The sequence below is a fragment of the Manis javanica genome, chromosome 4 (genome assembly GCF_040802235.1).
Source record: "Manis javanica isolate MJ-LG chromosome 4, MJ_LKY, whole genome shotgun sequence".
Taxonomy (NCBI): Eukaryota; Metazoa; Chordata; class Mammalia; order Pholidota; family Manidae; genus Manis; species Manis javanica.
In genome coordinates this window covers 43,170,354-43,189,132 of record NC_133159.1, presented here as the reverse complement: position 1 = coordinate 43,189,132, position 18,779 = coordinate 43,170,354, and the positions used below count along the sequence as shown (strand labels likewise).

The following is an 18,779-nucleotide window of genomic DNA, read 5'->3' as shown; positions in this document are numbered from 1 at the left end:
AACCAGGCAGGATCCTGGAGCTGGCCCAAGCCATCAGCAAGCAGTGCAGAGGGGCAAGGAGATGAGATGCAGAGGCCATCTCGGGCCTCTCTGGGTCCTTCCAGTAGCCCTGGCACGTAGTCCCGGTGAACAACCCCATTTTGCCCAGGAGGAAACAGGCTCAGAGAAGAGGATGAAGCCATTGGTTCTACGTGCCCTCAAGTGTTCTTTGTCCAGTGTTCTTTCTACAGTCTGGGCCTTGAGACGCTGCTATCGATTTAGAGACCCCAGAATGTAGGGGAATCGTGTTCCAGGCTCCAGAGGAACCTAAGGTGGGTTGCAACCCCCGAGGCTGTACGGATCTTCTGGGAGCTCACTAAAAACCTGGGTGCTGGGGTCCTGCCCCCAGACAGATTCTCAGACTCACTTGGAATATATTCTAGTTGGGATCTGGGCATCTGATTTTTTGTTTTTTTGTTTTTTAACTTTGGAATTTGAGACCCTTCAGCTTGGACTTTTTCTGGGGAAAAACACCGCAAAAACAAAAACGTAAGAAAAGTGTTCTGAGAGCCTTGGGCTCGTGGCCCAATTTTGCCGCGGACTCACTGTGAAATCTGTGCAAGTTTTCCAATGAGTGAGTCGGATTCTGCAAGGAAACTTTTAAAGCACGTTCACATCTGTTACCTCCGTGCTCGCAGGCTTTCCGTTCCCATTTGAAGAGGAAAAAACTGACCCCGGGAAGAGAAAAGGTCCTGCCCAGCCACCGGGACAGGCGGAGACAGAGACTGTTTGAATCCAGTTCTCTTGACGACCAAGGAGCTCCTCCGCCGGAGCCAGCGCAGCCCCGACAGTGCCCAGCCTCTACCGCCTGCCGCGCCGCCCGGAGGGCCTACGGGGCTCGGCTGCCGGAGGGCAGCCGGTAGCACAGGACTCCGACAGCCGCCGCCTGTCAAACCCTCCGCCGCGCCCCACGCCCCGCGCCCGGCCCCGCCCAGGCCTCCCCAGGGGAGGGGCCACGCCCTCGCGCAGCGATTGGTCCGAGCTCCGCGGCTGCCGCAAGCCAATGGCTGGAGCGGCTGTCGGGCAGGACACGGCCCCGCCCCCACCCCGGGGTGCTGCGGCGGCGGCGGCTGCGGGGGCTGCGGCGCCAGTGGAGGCGCGCCGAGCCGTGCGCCCCGCTAGCAGCCGCGGCGGAGGCAAGGTGAGAGGGGGCGCGGCCCGCGGCCGGCGAGTCGGAGAGGGGCGGGCACCGGGGCTGGAGATCCCAGGCTGGCATCCCAGCGACGCTGGGCTCTGGGGAGCTTTGGGATGGAGCGGGAAGCGCGGAAGGGCAGAGGCTTTGGGGGCCCGGCCCTCGTTCCAGGAGGGATGATGGAAGGGCCGAGGTTCTGTGGGGGCACCCAGCGCGCGTGCTTGTGGAGTGTGAGATCGTGTGACTGCTGGGGTCTGAGCTGGTGAATGAGAGAGCAGTGCGTGTGACACGTCGTGTGCGTTTGCGGAGGTCTGTGGTGTGCGTGGGGGCGACCGTCCGTGGGCGTTACTGACTTCGTGCAGTTTGCGCCCGCACTGGGCTCATTTTCTCTGCTGAGCGGGTGGGGGGTACGAGTGATGGTTTCGGTGTCGGGAGTGAGCGCCCATCCTCGGACTCCCATTTTCACTGCTTGGGTGGCTGTGGGTGAATCTCAGACGTCTGCGCCGGTAACCTGTGGGCGCGCAGTCTGCGGTGCCTGAACGCAACCCGGTCCCGGAGAGCCCACGAAGCGTGCAACCGGTGACTTACCTGGAGCAGTCTCCGCAGGCATTACCAGAGCCCTTCTCTGGGAATTAGTTGCCGCCCACTCCCTCTCTTACTGGGTGTTGCCGCACAGGCTCTCTCCCTTCTCCAGGTCTCAGTTTCCCCATTCATCCAAAGAGGGCTGATCTCGGTGGAGGCGGATTTGGGCGGGAGGGCGCAAGCGCTTCGCGGGATGCGCTGTGGCGGCGGGTGGCCGGGACCCTCGACACTCCACGGAAGGAACCGCGAGCTTTTACGCGGAATCAGGTGGGTTTGTCAGGTTAGGATACGTGTGGTGGCGTATTTTAGAGATGAGGAATAAACGGCGGGGTGGTGACCCTCCCTTGCCCCGGTACAAGAAGGCGTCCGCTCCCTTCCCGCTAACGCGCCCGTGCTGTCTCCCCTCCGCAGGAGCCGGTGTAACCCCCGGCGGTGCGCCCCGCCCGGGCGGGCGCCATGCATTGCGAGGTGGCAGAAGTGCACTCAGACAGGAGGCCGAAGGAGGCCCTTGGTGCTCCGGTCCCCGGCCGAGGGCCCGCAGGCCTCGACACGCACATGTCCTTCAGGGTCACCGTGAGCGGCGGCGGCTGCGGGGATGGGGACCCGCGTGACCTGCTGCCCCGGCCGCCTGCACCGCCGCCATACGCACACGACCTCCTCCGGCCTCGAAGCCCCCGGGACTATGGTCTGTCCAAGACCGCCGCTGTCGGGAAGGGTAAGTCTGGCCCCGCCAGCATGCCTGACGGGGTGTGGAGAGATTCGGGCTGTCCCTGGCGTCGCCATCGCACACCTTTGTAGGAATCCCCCCGAGAACTTGATGGAACTTTCTCCAGAGTTCATCAGTTTCTCTGTAGTTGTTTGGGACTCGCTAGCCATTCTAAAACGATGCCTGTTGAGGAAGCATCTAATTTAAATTCAGTAAGCCTATTTTGGGGGAAATGTGTGTGTATAGAAGGCTCAGATTACACAATTTTGCTTCTGTATGTTTTTGGTAAAAGTTTATGAAACTTTTCAAAATCTTATACATTATGGTGAATGGCAACTCAGGTATCTCTAGCTCTGAGCCGGCTAAAGGCATATTTTGAAGTATTCTAGTTTCCCTATATAACAAAAACTGGAGGCCTTCAGCAAGACCCCTCCTCTCTTGAGACCTCAGTTTCTCCATCTGTCAAGTGAGCAGTTAATTATACCAGGTGATTTCTGGATTCCTGATGGAAAATTTTATGAATCTATGATCCAGCCTGAGTCAAGTTCTGACTTTAAAAAATGACTTTTCTTTACATGAAGCTTTGGAAGCCTAGTCTTTGGTTAAACGTTACTTTGCAATACCGGCCCTCTACCCAGTGAGGCTGGTACAGGCCCCAGTATGCTTTACAGGCTCAAAGTCACACATAATGCCGGGAGTCTCAAGAACATGTTCTTCTCATCACGGTTAATTATTATTGAGCCATTATTTATAAGTTTCACTCTGACAGATAATTAACCAGAAATAGGGGAATTGTTAAGACATTCCCCCTCTTTACTTACCCCTGGGAGAAACTAAGGCTTTAGAATTTCCTTATTTCACTGTTTGGGACCTCTTGGTTCTATTTCCAGGAAGACAAAAACAGTTTCTTTTAAGGTACTATAGGCATCACTCCGTTAGTATCAGCCCCAGCAATTTAGAAAAAGTAGGATGGCTTGCTTTTAGAAATGAGAGCTCCTTTTGGGTAAGAAATCACGTACTTCTCCATGTGGGGACCAGTAAAATAGAGTAAGCATAATTTTTCTTTTTAATGAAAACACCTGATTGTAGGAGAGAGCTGTTTCTTATTTTAAATATCAGTCTTTCCTCCAATAGATAGAGATCATTTTTTAAAGGATAAATGTAGGGATAAAAATGCTATTAGAGTATTATTTTTGCTGGAATACACATACGAGGTTCTCTTTCACTAGAGAGAGAGTAGTTCTGTGCACTGAGACATGAGTAATATTTGCTGCCCTGAGCTCCCTGGCTTGCCTCTCCACATACAATCCTCTGTTCAAACAGTTACCTTCCTGTAACGTTTTGGGTTTTAAAAATCGTAGCTGTCAGTGAAGATAGAATTCTCTGCGGACCTAGTGAATGGCTCTCTCAAATGTACCCTTTGTTCCCCACTGTGGTTAGAGACATTTCATCTGGATGCTTTGTGTGGGATCTTCCTACTTCCATACCACCAATCTCTAATTATTTTTATTCTCCTCCAACCCTGCTCTGCCCAGGTCTAAAATATGAGATCTTTAAGTTGGGATTGTATTTGGAAAAGGCAGAAGAGGATAAAGGATAGGAGAAAGAATCTCTTTCTTTGTACTTTAATATGGTTGTTCCGGTTAAACTTTTTGTAAGAGGCTTCTAAACTGTTTTCATCACAGCTTCCAGTGAGGCTGATTGGGTAAGATTTATCACACCCGCTTGAAAGATGAGGCAACTGAGGCCTGAGTTGTGGGGAAGTGTCTGGGTGGAGGGGTCTCTGGCCAGCCCGTTGCTCATGGATCTGGTGGGCTTAAACAGGGTTCTCACCTAGCCTGTGTCCCTCTAGGCAAGTTGTTCTTCACACCTGAGACAAAATTAGCTTCCCAGCAGAGCTCTGGCAGGGCCGCCTTTAAAAGTGCCATAAAGACCGTAGTACCTTCTTACTGCCTCTACTCCAACCAAAATATTCCCCAGACCATGTAACCCTTTGAAAGTTTGCTATCTAGTTCCAGGGCTCAGGCTTATTGGAAACAGACAGGTAGAAATACCAGTTGATAAATACTTATTGACTGGGCTGGAAATTGTAAGATCCTGCCACCTGTGATCTCTTGGGCTCCTGGGGGAAGCTACTTCACACTCCGAGCCTTAGTTTCCTCATTTGTCAATTTAAAGTGTGGTACACTTTGAGGGACTGTGGGGAGCATCCGTGATAGATTGTGAAAGGCCACTCAGTGCCTGGCTGTTTCGGGGATTATCCCTGTAACGTGTTTAACATTCTTAAACTCTGGTTTTTCATTTGCATGAGTGGCAGTAATGCCTGCCTTCCATGGTAGGTGAAACAATGGTTGGAAGAATGCTTTATAAACTAAAAAGGGAGAAGGGGTCAGTTTTATTAATTTATGCAGGGCACCATGCTAGGTTCAGTGATACCTGAGATAAAGTGGGTAGGACAAGAGTGAGAAAGGTGTGATTTTTAAAATGTCGAACTGGTGCACTAGCTAGGGGAGCTGAGAGGAGCTAAGCTGCAGACCTTTTGTGGCCACTGCTCTCCAGTAACTGAAGACAGTATTGCTCAGTCTGGGATTAGGTTTCAAATGATTTGCCTTCTGCCTCAGACAGACCAGACCCTAAGTTCAGGAAGGAAACAAGCTCTTGAATCCAGCAGCTTTTTGGTAAATATTGGGGTCCTCTGTATTTCTAGATTTACAGTCAGGAGGCACTGGGGATGGTGCAACATCATGAACTAACATTGTCATCATTTACAATAAGAATCACGATCTGTTTATGGCAGAGTCCCGCTTATCCAGATTCCAAACAGCTGGAAAGGCCAGATTACCAGATGCTGCATTTTTCTTTTTTATTATTAAACACCCGACACTCTGCTTTTGGAAGTCCTGACAAGGAAGAAGGTAAACAGCTGGGCTTTATGGAGGCGGGCAGCTTTGTTGCGATGGCCGATGACGCTGGTTCCCTATGTATAGCGCTTTACGGGTCTCACCATGTGTTCCCACGCATTCTATCATCTGCCCTCAGGCCAGCTGTGCTCTGCCTACCTTGTAGGTTGCTCTGAGGGAAAAGATGTAGAAGTGCTTTGCTGTCTGTAAAGTGCTGGGACCGTATTCTCTCAGTACTGTGATTCCCATTTGATAGATGGGAAGAGGACATAAAGGTTTAAGGATATGCTCAAAATTATAGACAGTAAGTGGCAGTTTGCAAGTCTTCCTGTTGAAAATATGTGATTCTCGTTCTACAACTTGTATCTTCTAAATGTGTGTGTGTTGGTGGCTGAGAGCTGGCGTTGGGGATGGCTTCCTGACCATTCCCAGAGAATTTAAAATATTTTTGGCTTTCGTATTTCTTCTGTCTCAGATCTTTGGAAATTGGTAAGTAGTATCTATGCCATAGTTAGAAAACTTCTTAGTTTACCAGATAATTCTTTTTGTCCAAAGATGCTATTCCCAGACCAAACCAGATAATGAGCTTACTATTTAATTCATACTCGCTGTGGGCCCTTCTCACCATGCACAGGGACTGGGCACAACCTGGCAGTAAAAAGGAGATTGATGATCACCACAAATGTGGGCTCTGCCATTAGCAAACGGCCATTATAATATGGCTGTAAATGCCAGACAGTAGTCAATCTTGAAAAAAAAAAGCCAGCATATACTTTTTTCTTGAAAAAGGAAAACAGCTGTAGATTGTGTGCATGGCATTAGGGGCTGGTGATATGGCTTGTTAAGAGTAAACATGATAGTTTTGGTGGCGTTATCTGGTAGAGTTTCTTCATCTGAACCAGAAGCCGCTGTGATGTTTGGAGGAGGCTTTGGAGGGAATGGTGCATCCATAATAGAAAGGTATGAGTTATTTTGAAAGCATTTACCCCCTCCAGCTCTGGTGGGCAATTTGCTTGCATTTCATCCATTTTAAAGCGCTGGTCCTGTGATCCGGAAATAATCAGATCCAAATTTTTTCAGGGCTTGAGGTTTCAAATAAGGGGGAGAAAAACCTGCTGGCCAAATGTCAGGCTCAGTGAGACAAAGAGAAACATGAATGTGTGTGGGTATACAAATAAGATAGGAACATGTTGCGTCTACAGTCATAAGAGTTATGTATCCGACAAATCTTTTATAGACATGTAGCGGAAATATAATTCCCAAAGATTCCCTAAGAATCTTGTGCGGCTAGAGTTTCTCTTCCCTTCCTGCCTCCCAAGCTCTCTGGAAGCTGCTAAGACTTGGCATGCAAAATGGAAAGGGACCATTATATGAAATTGAACTTAATTTAGGCTTGTTGTTTCTGAGTAGTTTACCTGTAGTTCTTAGCTGGGCTGAGGTCTCAGGACCCTCTTAGCTATGGAATCATGTTGATAGGCTGTGTTGTTCCATCTGTAATTAAAAAACATAAGTCTCTTTATATGCTGTGGTTTTCCTTCACACTTTTCCTCCTTCTGAAGAAACCCCAAACCCACCCCATCTTTAAGTTATTCATCTCCCTGCGTTACATTTGCGTGAGAAGCTAAATGAGCCAGCGCACTTATTTTTACAGTGCGTTAAAATCCCATTACAGGCATAAGTGCACAATGAATCATTTAAAAAAATATATTCTTATGTTCTTTGTTCTGAATGTTGCATAATTATCATCATTTTCTTCGGTTTTATTCTGTGGAGTTTGGCCAGCATCCTAGAAAAGGGGAGAAACTAAAGTTAGGAAGAGGGTTTTCAGTCCTTTTTTGGATAGGATTAGGAAAAAAACAATAAACAAATAAATACCAGCTTTACTTGTAAGTTGACCAGTGACTGTTGCTAACTGGCTTTGCATAGAGAGGATCATTTCCCTTCTTTCTCTCAATTTTCTTGGGAAAGAATTCCCTGTTTTGAAGCTGAAACAGTGTTTGTGTCAACAGTCTCACCTTATATATATATATATATATATATATATATATATATATATATATGTATACTGTTATATTCAAATTTAAGTTATAATGTATGGTTTGCTTTTTTTTCTAATACAGATTTAAGTTGCAATTAGTTTGGACATAGAGAGTTGTGTTGTTTCTTCTGGTAGGGGGTAGTTTGTTTTTGTGTTTAAGGAAACAAAGACATTCATTTCAAGGTGGACAAGAAACAAACTCTGCTTTGAGTGGGCTTTGAAAAATTCAGCTACATTATGCAAAAAGCACAGCTGTTTTACCAGGGCCAGGAAAAAAAGAGCAACCTCCTGAAATATTTGTACTGCTCGCCTTCACGGTGCTAATGACTCTAGCAGTTTAAAAACGGACTTCTTGTTTATCAACAGCCGCTACCCGAATTAATAGTTTACAATGGAAAAAAAAAAAACGCTTTCAGTATTAGAAGCAAAGTCCGGACTGATAGCTGAGTTACTGAGTAAGGAAAGCAGACAAGAGAGGGGAAAAGTTTTGCGGCTGTTTTGGTCTCCCAAAGCCTTATTTATAAGAAACTGAAAGGAAGCGGAGACCTGGGGTGGGGTGGGACTGGAGCCCAGGGGTCTTAAAGTCACATGAAGCATCTGTTTTCTTCTTTTCCAGTCTTCCCCCAAACTCCAAAGGGTTATTCCTTCAGAAGGTTTCTGGTGGATCGAGGCAGATTGTGTTAGCATTATGAGCTGTGTTTCTAACATCAGCATTTGAGTCAGATGCAGAGAGGAGGCTTTAGTCCACAAACTGAATAATGCATTTCCTGTAGGGCCTGAATTTATTTGGTGGTTATCATTGGGCCTGTCTGGAACAAACACTCATGCTATTGTACGGCCTCCATGCATGTGGGCCATGCCCTTGTCCTTGAACCTCGGTTTCCCTGTCTGTTAAAAGGGAAGCAGCTAGAAGGGATGATCCACAGTCCCTGTTCTGATGTTCCAGGATGCCATATGAACTGGGCTGGGAAGGTCAGGAGGGATCTAGGGTGTGGAAAGAGGCCTGCTTTGTCTCAGGTCAGATTATAGACTTGACCTGTCCTTGGAAGGAACTGGAAGAGGGAGGTCAACTGACCATTACTGAGCACCTACTCTGTGCCAGGCTGGACACTTTATCGCTGTGATTGTATTTACAAATACTCAAGAACCCTGTGAGGAAAGAAGGCATTATTCTAATTTTACAGATGGGGGAACTGAGGTTTGGAAATGTTAAGTGGTTTGTCCAAATAAGGAGCTCAGTATTTAATTCATAGTGACTGCTGTGCAGGTGGTAAGCAGCAGAGTCTGAGATTTGAACCCAGCTTTATGTGACAGCAAAGTTGGTACTTTGCTCCTAAAGCACAGCCAGCACAGGATAGCCTTTAAAAACCAAGCAGTGGCAAGGAGTCACTGTGGGTATAGAGTGTGTCCCCAGTCTTGGAGGAAGGCAGTAGAAGACCACAGGCTGGTCCAGACGTCCACTCCCCAGAGCAGCCTTCTGAGTCTCAGCTGACAGGCCAGGGTGTGACTTTAAGGGAGACTCTCTTGCTTCCCACCATCCTGCTGCAGAAATGGGAAGGACAGTGGTTCTCAATTGTGACATGGGGTCCTCAGGCAAGGACTCTCTGATGCTATGAGTGGCCCCCTAGAAGCGGCCCCTTCTCAGCAGCAGCCCACATGCACACTCACCCCCCTGCCCTAAACCCCCACTGCTCCGGGTTATTGCACGATCTAGTCCCTATTTGAGCCTTTCACCCAGTTTGGGGAAACTTGCTCAGGCCCTGTCTGCAGTCTCCCTTCTACTGCTTCTCAAGACTTCAGTTTGAAAAGGATGCCTCATCATCCTCAACATGCCTGTTGGGTAGAATACATGCTTCACTAGGCATGGTGAGTCAAGATCTATCAAATAATTATTTCTTATTGAATGCTTGGTGGGATGAAGAAGGGCTTGGGAGGGAGAACAGGCCAGGGATCAGAGTGAACTTGAGAATTTGTGAAAAATGGGTCTTTTGTGTCAAATGGTGAATGAACCAAATGACCCCCCATGGAAGGAAAGGTCCACTGGGGGTTTGCATTTGTGGCTTTGCATGAGAGGGTGTGTGCATTCAAGAGATTGTATGTGAGTACGGATATTCTCAAGGAATTGTATTTATTTTGAAGACGAATTTGCAGGAGTCTTTACTGCCCAAGAACTGTGCCTTTGGATGGTGACACTGAGTCTGAAGGGAGAGTAGGAAGAAGTATCAGGATGGCCCCCGGTGGGATGTGGCCCAGCCTCTTCCTATCGCTGTCATTTTAGCAACCAGATTACTCTTTTAGATGGTGTTGCTTTTGTTTTTAAATAACAGGTTTGTTGGAAAATAAGGCTTTAGCAAGAAACCAAGGAGTATTATAAACCCAATTTAAAAAATACAGATCCCGTTTGCTGTTTTAAGCTCTCTGGAGGACTGGAGATTGGGTTTATTTTGGAACATTGCTGGGCTATATGAATTACTTCTCTGAGGCTTGAGTATTTAATACCTAGTAGAAATTTGTATAAGAGTTGATGATGTATTTTGCCAACTTTCCAACCCTGTAAATAAATTACATGTGCCGGCAGAGGCTGCCAGGATCCACTGTGTCAATTGAAGCTTAATTTTTATCCCAAACCACTTAATACTTTTGTCCTAGCGAGTAGAGAAAGTTACCGGGTTTCGCCTAGCAGCGGGCCCGTTCCCAGCCGTAGCTGGCTTTGCAAGCCTGTGAATAGGCCTCCATGGATTCACCGATCTTGACACAGTTCTCAGTGGTTAAGTAGCTTCAGCACTCTCAAGTCCAACCCTCAAGGCAGAGAATGATAGTATAATTTTAAGTATATCGTAAAAATGAAACTCAATTGCTTCAACTCCCCAAACTTGTCTCACTCCCCTTCTCTGGAGAAAACGGCTGTAATTGTGTGTTTAATCTCAAGACTGCCTGTACTTTTTATCTTATTTGAGTGCAAAGCCCAGGTTGGCATTTCTAGTGCGAAACAAAATAGGGTTTCTAATTTGGAGACACTATTAAATATTTCATGCTTCAACCAAACTCAATTCTTTTTTTCCTATAATAAGTTTAAATATTAATTCTCTGGAATGTCAGATGCCTAAAGCTAGGCATTTAGTGATCTGCCGTTTCAAGTATCTCGAAGAAGGTTTATGAAACAGGATATTTCACTGGGAGGGATGAGTAGTGTGTTTCAGAGATATCTGAATTCAAGGCAGGCAGCGTCTTCTGATTTACTTTTTAAAGGGAAAAGGTCATAAAATAAGTTGCTTTATGTGCTGAAGGATTAACTGGCTTAGGCTGAAATAACAGCAGAGACTTTACTGTTTTTCCCTGTTATATTTTAACAATGCTTTTTGGGGGAGGGGGTGGGTCATTTTCCCGCCTGCTTGTCTCCTCCCCCATATCCTCCCCACCCAGCCAGATGGCTTTAATTCTAACCAAATCCCACGCTGAGGCCAAATGATTGATCAAACAGTCATTTGTACTTACGTAGTACTCTTTGTGAGAAGATCTCTGCATCGGAGCTTCTCGCCGGGTCGGCTCCTCTTTGGGCCCTCAGATGGTTGGTTTCCAGCAGACTGAAGGGTCTGGAGAGGTGAGGGTATGAGGGTGGGTGCAGAGCAAAACTCACAGAACTTGCATCTGAAGAACTTGCTTCAAACCCTTCTGTTACTTCCCATCCCTGGCAGCAGAGGTATCCAAGTTTTCTAAATACAAGGACAAAAATCTTTCCCCTGTCTAGATGATAGCAGTTACATTTTTTAGTATCTGTTGATGGAGAAGATACCTAATGAGGTTAGTTTTAAGAGCTCTTTTAAATAGGTTTGTATTTTATCAACCACCTGCACATCTGTAGACACGTCCATTTGTTTTACAGACAGACCATCTTTTGTACATGCTTTAAAGGTCTCCTGTGAAATTACAGCTTGTCTTACAGATTGGCAACCAGTTTGACCTTTGATCTGGCATTCAAGGCTTTCTGCCAGTTCAACTCCCTCTTGCTAATACCTGCTTGGCTTGTTCTCTAGCAGGGTCAGACATTTCCTTAAGCAGCTTAGAATTTTCTCTTGTCCTTCTGTCCTTATAAACTGTTAGCTTCTTTTTATTCATCTTGTGCCTCCTTAAGTCATTTTTGGAACAAGTTGGAAAATAAATAGTTATTATTTAAGTATTCAATATTCATCTTTTACCCTGGTGTCCAGTACCAGGTCTGGCCCAAAGTACACATCTGAGAAGCTTGTAGAGTGTTGATTGAGGCTGTGGGCATGGAAACAGGCCACTAGGTTTGAATCCTAGCTCTGGGTACTAACTTGGGGACCATAGGGCAAGTTATTGAGCTCTTGGGGCCTCAGTGTCCTTATCTATAAAATGGGCATAATAGTAGTAATGATCTCAAAAGACTGTCAGGAGGATGAAATGAGTTAATACATGTATAAGTGCTTAACTACAGAGACTGGCACATGGTAAAGTGCTCAGTAAATGTTGGGATTATTATTTTTATTGTTATTGCTGTCATGTAAATATTTGGTAAACAGGACCTTTTGGGAGGGACTTCCTTCACTTCCTTTCTACTAGACTGACTTCTGCTTAATTTTAAAGACCCAGCTAAAGTGCCATCTCCTCCCAGAAGCCTCCCTTTTCTCCCTAGACCCAGCTAGGCTAGAGCTCTGGCATGCATAACCTTTATCCTTCCTTCTGCTGTTGCACTGGTCCCTCTCTGGGGCAGTTTTCTATTTGTCTTTGTGTCCTTGAGGACAGGAGCAAACTCTTACCCCTGCCTGCTGTGTGCCCAGCACAGAGCCTGGCTCAGAGTGGGTGCCCAGGAAGGTTGGGAATGGAGTCTAACCCAATCTCTGCTCTCAGGAGTTTGTGGCCTATGAAGAAGGAGCCCAGTTTTATGCTGTTGTTATTCCCACAAAATTGAACATATTGTAAGCTCTCAGCATATATGAGACTCTAGTAAAAGCTCAGTGAGTTCTCACAGCCACATTCACTCTTCAGCACCATCCTCAGGCTCTTCATAACAAGGTCTGTTCCTCACCTGCTAGGTGATTTTGCAAGTCTTGTCACCTGTCTGGCCCTCCTTTCCTCTCCTTTCTAGGAAGAGTTGGCTTCTGTGATCACAGGCCCTCTAGGCCGTGAGGCTTTGGAGTTGCCAGGCCACCGACCAGGTGGAGGAGCTGGGGGCCTGATGGCTGTCCTGGAGCGACTGGCCCAGGACTGTAGGCCCTCTGCCACACACCTGCCCTTGCTGCTAGGCAAAACCCCAGGCACTGAAAGATGTGTCTTGTCTTGTGGCTTAAAGAACAGATGTTGCTGACCCAGGTTTCTCTAAGATGAAGAAGAACACTAGACCAAGTATTGGAACTGAGAGCAGGGAGCTAGATAATGGCAGCCCTGCTGGGGTGGAGATTGATGTATACACCCCGGAACACCATTCCAAGACGGGTATAGATGTAATCCTGGGCAGGGGGTTTGTATTGGCTCCTGGCTCCTCTCTAGGCACAGTTGTGGTTTGAGCTTTGTAAGGTATAATGCTCTGCCTATGCCATTACTATTCATTCACTCCTCCTTTGAACAGATGGGAAGACCAAGGTTCAGAGAGGCCATGCTACTTGTGCAAAGGGGGCCATATGGCTTTTGGAGTCAGAACTGAGTTTGGATCCTGCTGCACTACTTGCTGGAGCCCCAGTTTTCCTCATTTGTAAAATGGAGCTAATTCCTGTCTCACAGGGTTGATATGGGGGGTTAAGATGAGAAGTCTGTGGAGCAACTAGCTCAGGGGCAAGAACCTACTAGGTGTGTAACAAAGGTGAGCTATTGTTAATTGTCTTGTTGAGTGGGACAGGGCCCCAGGCCTGACTTTGTCTGATGCTGTTTCTCCTTTTCACTACAGTACCCTATTCCCTTACTCTGATTTTTTCTTTTTTTTGGTGAAATTAAAAGAGTAAGGAATTTGGAGTTAGAGAGACTCAGGTTCCCATCTGAGTTGTTGAGGACAAAGATGCGATTGGCTGGCATTTTGGCTTCACATAGGGCTAGGAGCCATCGTCCCTTGCTTCATGTAGGCACTGTCATCCCTGCTGAGGTGGGCAGGAGCTGCTTCAGCACAGCTCTCTGACAGGCCCTGGCCCTGGGGTGGCTGTTGTGTCCAGCAGGAAAGAGAGGGTGTTTGTGGGGTGGGTCAGGAGGCAGAGACCTCCTGCTTCCCTGGTTTATTGAGTTGGATGTTGCCTTCCAACCAATTCCCAGCTAAATTACCTTGATTCTGCCCTCCCAAGCTTACGAAATTTACTGTTCTGCTCCCCATTTCCTGTGCTGACAGATCTCCATGGTGCTGCAGTGGATTCCATTTCCACCGTCCTGCTGTGAGTAGCTACCCTCTGAAGCCATTTAATTCCTGCTATGTTTCCTCCTTGTGAGGTGTGGGCCAGAGAACAGAGTGAATGCAGGAACCTAGCAGAATCAGTCTGTCCCTCTCCAGTCCACAGATGGCTTTCTAGGGCATTCCCCAAGCAGATTTTCAGCATAGCCACCCAGACTGGCTCTCTGTTTCTGACTCTCAAGCTTCCCATTTGTAAAATGGGACAGTGATCCCTGCCCAGCAAACTGTTGGGAGCATTTGGAATGGACTATGTAAAACTGTCCTAAAAATGGGAAGGCTGTTCCTGGGTTTGGTTGTTGGCTGGTTTGTTTGTCAGTGTATTGAAAGGCCCATGAGTCCCAGGAGGATTTGGCCCTGGGACACCCTGGTGGACAGACCTGCATGGAGCTCACAGTCTGGAGGGCCCGTGGACAGTCAACAAGTTTCTGCGGGATCCCTCCCAGCCTAAGTGAGACCCCGGTCTTCCTCTGTGTAGCTCTACCACCTTATCACCTGGCTCACTGTCCTAAGCAGACTCTTGGGCTCCAGTGAGTCTAACCTCGTGATGTTGGACAATCTCACTGAGCCTTGGTTTGCTGGCTTTATAAAATGGAAATATTTACTAGCTAGCTCCCCTTGCAAGGCTAGTGAGAGAATCAATGAGGTCAGGATGGAGAAGGGCTGACTGCAAGGCCTCTGAGGAGCAGCTTCCTACAGGAGGGAGCCCACATAGGCTAGTCAGTCCCGGGGATGGGGACTGCCTTTGCCAGCCCGTTTCTTACATCTGTTGCCAATCCTGCTTGCTTAAACTTTCCTCTAGGAGGGAGTGCCCTCTCTCATTGTCTCTGGAAGTATGGGCCAAGAACTTTTCCTTATGCAAAATAGGAGTCTCTCCTGTCCCAGCCTCACCCCCCTTCCTCCCCACTCTGTCTCAAATTCTCTCAATGGCTCCGGCTGCTCACGCACGCAGAATATAGGAGAGGTCTTTGCTAGGGAGACAGAGACAAGTGAATCCCCATCCTGTGATAGTTGTGGGCTACAGGGCTGTTAGGGGCCCACCTCCTCCTCTTCATTTTCAGTTTGCTGCAGCAATCATTTCTTGAGCACTTCCAGACACTGGATCATTTAAAATTTATTTATTTAATTTAACTTAACTGAATTTTTAATTTTTATTATTTTCGATTTTGCATTCCTACATCTTTGCCAACACTCAGCATTGTAATTCTTTAAATTTAGCTGTTGGTGGGTGGATGAGTGGTAGAATCTTACTGTAGTTTTTTTTATTCGCATTTTCCTAACGACTGGTGATGTTGAGCACTTTTCCATGTGCTTATTGGCCATTAGTGTGTCTCTTCTTTGAAGTGTCTGTTCAGATCTTTTGTCTGTTTTATTGAATAGCCTTGTTTAATTATTGAGTTTTAAGGGTTCTTTACGTATTCTAGGCAGAAAGCTTTTGTCAGATATATGTATTATGAATATTTTATCCCAGTCTGAGGTTTGCCTTTTCATCTTATTAAGTCTTTTGAAGTTTTTTTTTTTAATGGATCATCTTGTGTAATCTTAAACTACCCTGTGATGTAAGTGTTCTTATGGAAGTACTTATGGCTATTTAATTAGTTTTAACTTTAATTAATTATAATAAAATAAAAAATTCAATCCTTCTGTTATACTAGCTACATTTCAGGTGCTCAGCAGACACATGTGGATGGTGGCTACTTTATTGGACAGAGCAAATGTAGAGCATTTCTGTCACTGCAGAAGGTTTGGTTGGACAGCGCTAGTCTAGAATATCATTCTTTATAATTTAGTCATCTGTTCAGCAAACATTTCCTAGATCTCTGTGGTATGCTAGGCTCTCTGTCCAGCCTTGGAGAAGTAGGTGTAAGCCAGGCTTGGCCTCTCCCTTGGGGGTCATCCAGTTGAGGGGGCAGGCAGATGGACATGGCAGCTTAGAGGGGGGTCCAGCATGCTGGTCACCAGACCTGGCTTCTCTTGGGGACACATGTGATTCTCAGGGTCTGTCCTGCTCTCAGAGACCTCAGAGGCCAGCACTCACAAGAAAGACATGAGAGCAGGCTTCCCTAAGAGGTGGCCTTTGAGTGGCTGGGCCTTTAGGGGTGGGTTCCACTGGCTGCCCAGAGAAGCAGCCCAGAGGGGGAAGATGGTTCATGTAAGAGCATCTCTGTAGCTGAAATCATGCTCAGGTCTTCCTAATGGTACCCTGCACAGCCACTTGGATAGAAATGTTCCTGACTTCCAACAAATTGCTTTATTTCACTCCTAATCCTTCCTTGGGAGGTGGCTGACCCTTTAAAGAAAATTTAATTTAATATTCTTAAGTTTTTTCACTTATGTCAGTAGTACATACTTATTGTAGAAAAATTGGAGACTATAGAAACATATAAAGGTGGAAGTAATATTTGCTCATACCCTTATTCCCAACAATGACCACCATTTACATTTTGGTATATTCATTTCAGTCTTTTTTCTCTACTTAGCTGTATGTGAATTAATTTTTTCATATCAATGAGATCATTCTAAATATAGAGTCTTGTGTACTTTTTCTAAACTTGACTATCTAACGTAATAAACCTCTTTCATGTTATTAAAACTCTTTGTAAATATTCAGAAGTACATTGCATTTTATTACATGTGTTAAATTTTTTTGAATAAGTGATATTTTTATATGGTTCAAAATTCACCTAAAAAGTGTTCTTAGGAAAAGACTTCCTCTTCTTTTTTCCCTGTGCCCCCAGTTCCCATTGCTGGAGGCAACTAGTAATTTCTGCCCGAGTATTTGTCTGGACTTTCAGAGATAGTTTATGTTCACATAAACAAATGTGTATGTATACTACTTGTATGTGTAGTACTTAGATTTTTTTTTTACCTTTTCTCTAAGATAATGCTGCAGTGAATATCTTTATACAGGAATCTTTATTTGCATCTCTATTTTCTTAGGATAGAGTCCCAGAAATGAAAATTGCTGAATTAAGGGGTAGTAACATTTGGCACACATTACCAAATAGCTCTTTAGAGGTTTGCACCAATTTTCACAACCACAGGCAAGACTTAGCTTCCCTTTATCTTCACCAGCGCTTCCAAAATAATTTCCTAATTTAAAGGTGGAAATGATATCTTGTTATCATTTCTTTTTATATTTATTTGACTGTTAGTGTGGTGGGACTTATATATTGTGTGTTGATTTACAGTTCATAGCTCCTCTTTTCCAAGTCGGAGCCTGAATATTTTACTTACAAAATTTAAAAATATACATATTTTAAAGTTCTCAATAAGTTAAGAATGTTAATGCTTTGTTCATCAGATTTGTTGCTAATATTATGAGCCTGCTGTTTAGACAGATTTTTTGTGTTGATTTTCAAACAAAAATTTATATTTTTTTATAGTCATATTTCCAAGGTGTTTCTTTGCTATTTCCTTCATTCCTTTTCTTTTTGTCATTCACCAAGTCTTATTGTTTACTCTTATTACTATTTTGGGGAGCTTGTTTTATTAACATTCTAAAAATAAATTTATATTTTTAACAAAATATGCCAAACATAGTTTTTAAACCACCTAATACTGAAAACTTTGAAGTCTTACCCTTTTTTTCATTGTCATGCGGGGAGGCGTACCTCCAGGGGGCACCACTTACCCCCCATCTATGTGAATGATGCTCCCCAGGCTTGTGCATCACGTTGGCCCTGCCTTCAACTCATTCAGCTGTCTTCTCCTAGTATTTTCTTCCATATCTTAGTTACAGTAATAAAAACAATGATAGCTAAACATCACACCACGGTCCAGTCATGCTGATTTATAAACATAATTCCTTTAATTCTCCCAACAACCCTGTGAAAGAGTTACTGTTATTATCCCTGATTTCCATGAGGAAATAGACGCAGAGGAGGAAAGTGACTGATCCAAGGTCACAAGCTGGTGAGTGGGGAAGCCGGAACCGCTGTGCTACGCAGCCTCTAAGTAAGATTTATTGCTGCCATTTCTGTATCAGTTGTACTCACTGTCTACTGGCTTCTTGTTATGATAAAGGAGGATTTCATTCTCTTAACACTGTGCCTCTCCAGTTCTTTTCCCACTTGTGCCCCCTCCGAGTTGCTGCAAAGTTTAAGCCAGTGCACAGGTGAGCCTGTGTGTAATGAGATGCCACTGTGGGGATTTTGCTGTCTTGGTTCTGAGCCCTAAGGCAGTAGGTATTGACAGTAGGCTGGCTACCTTCTAAAGTAGGACTTGAGGCGCCTACACTCAACTTGGCTTTTGAGACCCCTACCTAGCCTACACTTGGAGGGTTTAAATGTGTGGAGTTGGAAGAGACCAGAGAGAGGATTTCTTTGGACACTCTTGTGGAAAAAGCAGCAATGTTTTTCCTCCTGTGCCGGGGACAGGGAGGGGATTGCTTTCTCCTCACCACAGCAGGTGAGGGGGCTTTAAGAGACCCACTCAAGAGTGCTGCACACAGCCCCTGAAGCCAGAGGAATGGCTCTGTTTAGCCATGCTCAAGGGTGTGAAAGATGAAAGGCTTGGCCGAGGGTGACAGGCAGCTGCACTGTTGCTTCCCATGAAAGGGCAGAGGGTTGTGTTGCAACAGATCTGCCTGATGGTCGGTTTTAGACTGAGTAACCCTGTCCAAGAGGGCTTGTCACCAGATGGAGGTGAGAGAGGGACCAGAGCTGTCCCATGGGATGCAGTGAGGTGGGGAGTGTCTGCCAACCTGGAGAGTCCCAGGAGCCCATAGAAGTGGGCGCCGAACATCCAAGTCCAGAGAGTTGCCTCGGTACCAGGTAGGTGAGCCTCTTTCTGCCACTACTGTAGGCACAGTAAGAGGCTGGAGGCATTATCCCTCTACCCTGCCCAAGGCCCCCAGGCTGAGGCAGGCTTGAGCTGGGGGAGGGGAGGAGCTTGACTGTAAATGAAACTCAGAGTTGAGATTACTAGTCTGGACAGGACATTTTAATTACTAAACTGAGACTGTTCTTGGGACTAAAAGTGTCTAGAAGATG

The 18,779-nt window shown here is 45.9% G+C and overlaps 1 protein-coding gene across 3 annotated transcripts in view; it reads left to right on the top strand.

The window, feature by feature from the left end:
- Positions 1-1,079: 1,079 nt before the first annotated feature.
- The window catches only part of GLIS1 (GLIS family zinc finger 1), a 233,631-nt gene continuing 215,931 nt past the window's right edge, over positions 1,080-18,779 (top strand). For 2 of the 3 annotated variants that reach the window (XM_073233966.1, XM_017673931.3), the window contains exons 1-2: positions 1,080-1,180; positions 2,165-2,468. In XM_073233966.1, coding sequence (XP_073090067.1) covers positions 2,210-2,468 — 259 coding nt within the window. In that variant the 5' untranslated portion in view covers positions 1,080-1,180; positions 2,165-2,209. Of the gene's footprint in view, positions 1,181-1,332; positions 2,021-2,164; positions 2,469-18,779 lie in introns of those variants that run through there. The other variant, XM_073233965.1, reaches the window with a different exon arrangement.